The following is a 6,301-nucleotide window of genomic DNA, read 5'->3' as shown; positions in this document are numbered from 1 at the left end:
AATTAGATAAAATATATAATATAATTAATTGAATTCTAAATATTGATATTGACAAAGTGAGCGTAATTATACTAATTATATCTATAGGGTTCAAGATTTGGCACACAATTTCATTTCCTACATAAAATTCCTGCCTCCGTTGCATCATGTTGATGGTTCGGTTCAAATTATTTTGATTCGGTCTAGAATCGATCAACAATTCGAAACCAAAAAATTAAGATAAAAAAAAAAGATCAACGATTCAAAAAAGTTAAAACATAGATAGAATTCATGATGAGGAAGTAGTTAGGACTTAGAACTCAGACTAATGACTATGGATTCAAGTCTTAGTACAACCGTTTAGTTTTTATCAACGAAAATCGATAATTCCAACTATCGGAAAAAACCACCTGAAACTAGTTTGGTTTCAATTCCATTTTCATCGAAACCAGAATCGCCGGTTCGAAACCATCCGTGTTTGGTTTCAATTCCATTTTCATTGAAACCAGAATCGCCGGTTCGAAACCATCCGTGATCAGGTACACCTGTTGATAATGGTACTACTAGTTTTGCACTTTTCGGTATAATTAGAGAGCCGAGTCGATGAGATCAAATACTACCAAGAAAAAGTATTGTGGCATCACCCTCGACCAAATATTCTTGCAAATATAAACAATAGCCTTTAAACATACATACTAATGAGAAACGCGTTTAAGTAACGCTTTGATTTAGACATGAACCCAACACAGTTTTATAGATTACATGAATACAAGTTCAAAACATGTGCCCAACCTACTTACTAATAGACTGTAACTAAAGACTGAAAAAGATTTGAGTGACGACACGAGTACTCATACCTGATATGTATTAATAAAGTCCGATGCAACAAAGCAAGAAGAAATTACAGAATTAACGCCTAAATTATCCTCAAACCAAACACCAAATAAACCAAAGTGCAAGATGGAAACTAGGGGAGCATTTAGAAACATTTCCTGTGGACGATAGCAGGACCAGACTCCTCGTATTCTGCCTTAGAGATCCACATCTGCGATGATGGCCGAACATCTTATTAAATTTTACCAATTATAATAGAAATACCATGAAAAAAAATTATAGATTAGTTTGGTATCTTATTACCTGCTGGAATGTGCTCAACGAGGCCAAAATAGACCCACCTATCCAAACACTATATTTCCTCTCGGGTGGAGCCACAACCTTTATCTTCATACTGCTAGGAGCTAATGCAGTGATTTCCTTGCTCATACGGTCAGCAATACCAGGGAACATGGTTGACCCACCACTCAGCACTATGTTCCCGTACAAATCTCTCCTGATATCAACATCACACTTCATGATGGAATTGTAGGTGGTCTCATGGATACCTGCCGTTTCCATACCAATGAGAGAAGGTTGGAAGAGCACTTCCGGGCATCTGAAGCGCTCTGCCCCGATGGTGATGACCTGGCCATCAGGTAGTTCATAACTCTTTTCAACCGCTGAGCTAGTCCTAGCCGCCTCGAGTTCTTGCTCATAGTCAAGTGCCACGTAAGCAAGTTTCTCCTTGATGTCACGAACAATTTCACGCTCAGCACTGGTTGTGAAGGAGTATCCTCTTTCTGTCAGAATCTTCATAAGGGAATCTGTCAGGTCTCTTCCAGCAAGGTCAAGACGCAGGATCGCATGAGGAAGTGCATATCCCTCATAGATTGGGACAGTGTGACTAACCCCATCACCGGAATCCAACACAATACCTGAGCAGATGAGAACAAGTGGATTAGTTTTCAAGTGCATCTCCTTGCATAATCACATTCTATAACAGGGACACAGTTGCAAATTATGTACTTTGCATGCTTGGTGCTAATATCCAAATAATTGAACTGTTACTCTGATGATTGCTAACATTTATCCTTCTTAAAGGTGGACTAAACAATAAATACTTCGAGAAGATTAAAACTGAATGCAGCTATGGGTCAAAGTATAATAGAAGAACCACGGGATTCTGACAATTATAGAGGAAAAGGAAGAATTTAGATAACAGCAATTTATCAGAGAATTTTGGACGCCACGTAAACAATCAAATATTATGTTCCAATAACAGAGAAGACAACCAAAATAAAACAACAAGACAGATAAGGATATTCAAAAATAGTAATTGCTTAGACATCAAGGTAAATATGATTAGCCTTTCTAGGGGAGGACACAAAAGGTAAAGGTAGTAACTAAAATCCATATCACTACTAGCAAGAATTCGTATAGATGTTTGATAACTGTAGACATCCTCATACATATTTTAGATGATCATCTTGCTATATACTTTATAGGGCTTGTTGTCATTGTTGTTCTTGTTTTTGTATACCCCCATATGCTTTCCATGCTGATGCTTTACCTATACTTGCCTACATAATGGAAGGAAACAAAACCTGATGATGTATGCATGTTAAACACAAGTTTCTAGAATATGTAACTTAGAATAAAGCCATGAGATCAAAAGATAATAGTCAGCATCCAAGACAAGTGCAAAAATACCTGTGGTACGTCCACTAGCATAAAGGGAGAGGACAGCCTGGATAGCAACATACATGGCAGGAACATCAAAAGTCTCAAACATGATCTGTGTCATCTTTTCCCTGTTCGCTTTGGGATTAAGTGGCGCTTCTGTGAGAAGAATTGGATGTTCTTCTGGTGCCACACGAAGCTCATTGTAGAAGGTATGATGCCAGATCTTCTCCATGTCATCCCAATTGCTAACAATTCCATGTTCAATAGGGTACTTCAGAGTCAGGATACCTCGCTTGGACTGAGCCTCATCACCTACATATGCATCTTTCTGTCCCATTCCAACCATCACACCAGTATGTCGAGGTCGACCAACAATGCTTGGGAAAACAGCCCTGGGAGCATCATCTCCAGCAAAACCAGCCTATTGCAAGTAATAGAAGATACCATAGTGAAACATTAATGAATCATTACATATGACTTTCCACAAGCAACAACCAAGTATCACAACGAAAATATATGTTACCTTCACCATTCCTGTCCCATTATCGCAGACAAGAGGCTGGATGTCCTCAGCATCAGCCATTGCTTATGCTAACCTGTCAAAGGCATTTAGTGAGAAACTACAAGATTATCACTCGAATAATTAAGATCGAGCTATATGATCCAAAGCGAGTTGGCAGTGAAGGTCAGAACTAATGACAATCTATTTAAATGCAGCAGTAAATGAAAGAATATAAGACAATTCTCTGAAAATTTTGGATGAGGAAAAACATTTATATGTAGTTGAATTGAATATAACAAAGGGAAGACTCATGAATTTGTATAACCTTATGATGAAAGTTATTATATACTTAAAACAGTACCAATTTTCTCATGTAGAAAAGAGCTCTGATGCTCTGTCACTGGCATGACCAAAATAAATTGTCATAGGAAACCAGATCAGCTTCATTGTTCAAGAATAGCTAAAGGAAAAAAAGTTGCAATACAAGGAAAGGGAAAAAATGTAAAGATTCCAGAGATGAAAGATAGAAATATCATGTATGTTGAGTTTGAGAGTTATCCATCATCTTCGAGATCACAAAATTATAACTTCCATAACCAATGAACGCATGGATAGTAATGAATTGCATACATGATAGTTTCTTATTCCTTCCTAAAGTTCATATAATAAGTTGTAGTTCCTTCTCGTTTAGGATAGACTTCGTGAAACATGTGTTTCCATTCAATTCCACCGAAGGAGACATCACTATTTAATTTAAGAGACAATATATCCATTTTTTGAAATGATTGTGTCAGCTCATAATAAAAGAATTTTTTTCATCGATTAAGGTTCAAATAAATCCAAAAAAAGGAAATCCCTCAGCACTAACATAAGTTATAAATTCAGCATGTCCATCTCCGTGGTTACTGTGGAACAAAAGAAGAAAAATGAAGAACAAAAAAGAATCCCTAAATGATCCCACTACGAAATGAACAACACCGATCGGCGTAAGTAACATGAAATCTTTGCTTCCTAACCAATTCCTGATCTAACCCCCAAACAAAAACAACTCAAATAGTGACCCCAGTTATTGTAGACTCTTTCGGAATACACTCCTTTATTTGAAACAGTGCATTTGTTCGAGTTCTAACAAACAGGATCATCATTTCCTACAACATCACTCCCAGTTCCACCGATCCGGCGATCCATCAGACTCCATATACCGCAATTTTTTTTTCTGGTTCTTTTGCAATCTCTAGAGCCCTTCTTCTACCAACAAATCAACTACGCGACTCAGAAGAAGACTTCGAACAGTCTCCACCAAGTTTCATGATGCTTCCATTTCTCGTTTATCACACCCACAGGCGATCTTTGCTCGATCGCCCAACACCGTCCAACTTAGAAGAGAAAAACGAGAAAGGGTCCGGCAACAACCAAGGCGAAATCATCCCGCGATCGGAGAAGAATAGGGAGGGGTTTTTTTACCTTTCGCGACGAAGAAGCAAGAAGATCGAGGAACCCTTCCTCCTCTGGCCTCGCTCTCGAACCACCACCAAGAGCAGAAACCCGAGGAATCAGCGAGGGCGCAGTGATGGTGGGGTTGGTTATAAGGACAATGAAAACTAGCACGAGTGTAGGTGGCGATCGGTGGTCCGGGATCACCTGTTTCTTTTTAGCCACCAGAGACGAAGGTAAAAGCATGAGTCTGTGTGGGACCCATTTGAATCCTCAATGGCACAGCATGCTTAGGAGTTTGGTGGCTCGATCGAGACGGAAGAGCCCGACGCCAGCGACAAATCAGAACTCATGAGACCGGTGGGTGGGGATCCTCTCCAAATCGACTTGTACTTGGCACCCATCTCCAGTTGGATCCACGTGACGTACCGGCAGCAAAACCACGAGTCGCATGTGGGACCCATTAATAGACCCAATGGCAGAGACCTCTTACGAGTCCGGTGGCTCCATCGAGACGGAAGATCCCGAATCCCGCAAGAGAACAGAACACCGGTGACCGCGGTCTTACCGTGGGTGGGTAGGGATCCTCTCCAACTAGGCTTGTACTTTGCACCGGACGGTGGGCCCATATCCGCCGTCCACTTCTGTCCTCGCGGTCAGTGATGGGCGGTCGGATCCCCGTTGGATCCACGCAGCACTGGCGAGGCCTTTTTGAATTGTCTTGCGAGGAACACCAGAAAACAACAAGAAGGTGCATCGCTTTTTCGTTTGGTGTCGTCAGTTATCATGGTTTTCTTCGTGCGGAAGGAAGTCGGGGGGGGGGGTTTGGGCGGTGCGGACGACCGAAAGGAGGAGACGGCCGCCCAGTTTTGATTCCATCCGTTTCTCTCTCCTCCTCGTGTTTTTTGGGGGAAGGGAAGGGAAAGGAGAAAGGGGGGATCCCCTGCAATCCTACCTCTAAGGAAGAGACGCGACTGACGACATCTTGACCGTTCGCTGACGGTGGGCGGCGAACCGACGAGAAGGATCGGTTGATGGTTTGAACGAGTCACGGCGGCTCGTGTCTCTCTAATGGGACCCACAAAAAGATTAAAAAGAAATTGGGGATTTAATTATGGCAAAAATTCCGTCATTTTTGCTTTGTATGTATTTTGTCGCTATAATAAGTGATATGTATGTTTTTTTCCCCTCTCATTCGATCTTAAAACTTAAACCCATAGATGATACATAAAATAATACTGTACATCTCATGTACAGTAAGTATTAATTGGATTCTCAGTTAATTAAAAATAATGATTATATTATTTATCCCATTAACATATCAGAGCATAATGTTGCTTGATAAATAGCATCGGATGCTTCAAATTTTCTTCTTTTTTTTATCGTGATCGAACTCATATAAAGGTTCCATTGATCTGAGTTGAATTAATTTGGATCGGACTCGATCAATTGACTCGGTTTGGTTATCGATTTTGATTAAAAAAAATACACATCAAAATAGGTATTTATCATGGGGATAAAGTTTGCAAGTAAAACAATCATTATTTAACATATATTTTATAGGCTAAATTGAATTCGATCAATGTTAAGCAAAGACCAAAAATATGTTGGTACGAAAATTTACAAAAATTAACAAACATATGAATTTATGTAAATGCTACATTCTTCATGTTATGATTCACAAAATGGAGTAAAGTTACTACCAAATTATACATTCTTCATCTTATATTATCTTTCAACTTTCATGGCTTATTAATAATAAATACTTAAAGCAACTTCAATGGTCATAATATTTTAGAAGTGGATAGCTTATAGCAAATAAATTAATAACAATAAGCTTGTTTATATATTTCTATTGTAAAAAGAAAAATGTTCGGACGATCATGC

General features: G+C 39.4%; 1 protein-coding gene across 1 annotated transcript; it reads right to left on the bottom strand.

The window, feature by feature from the left end:
• Positions 1–675: 675 nt before the first annotated feature.
• LOC135659070 (actin-2-like) lies at positions 676–4,582 on the bottom strand. Its single transcript, XM_065176255.1, has 5 exons — positions 4,445–4,582; positions 3,002–3,074; positions 2,506–2,899; positions 1,117–1,730; positions 676–1,024 (listed from the first exon to the last, which is right to left on the bottom strand). Exons 2-5 carry the CDS (start codon positions 3,059–3,061, stop codon positions 959–961), a joined length of 1,134 nt encoding a protein of 377 aa, XP_065032327.1. The 5' UTR covers positions 3,062–3,074; positions 4,445–4,582; the 3' UTR covers positions 676–958.
• Between the last annotated feature and the right edge of the window lie 1,719 nt (positions 4,583–6,301).

This window comes from Musa acuminata, chromosome BXJ1-4, assembly GCF_036884655.1.
Source record: "Musa acuminata AAA Group cultivar baxijiao chromosome BXJ1-4, Cavendish_Baxijiao_AAA, whole genome shotgun sequence".
Lineage (NCBI taxonomy): Eukaryota > Viridiplantae > Streptophyta > Magnoliopsida > Zingiberales > Musaceae > Musa > Musa acuminata.
Note: the sequence above shows the minus strand (reverse complement) of the source record. Positions and strands in the feature narration are given on the sequence as shown.

What these genes read in the sequence shown, in the direction of transcription:
- LOC135659070 (XM_065176255.1), bottom strand. Translation starts at nt 3,061, where the DNA reads ATGGCTGATGCTGAGGACATCCAGCCTCTTGTCTGCGATAATGGGACA. An exon ending in ATGGGACAGGAATGGTGAAG is followed by an intron (nt 2,900 to 3,001) that starts GTAACATATATT and finishes TACTTGCAATAG; the next exon opens with GCTGGTTTTGCTGGAGATGA. An exon ending in TGCTAGTGGACGTACCACAG is followed by an intron (nt 1,731 to 2,505) that starts GTATTTTTGCAC and finishes TCATCTGCTCAG; the next exon opens with GTATTGTGTTGGATTCCGGT.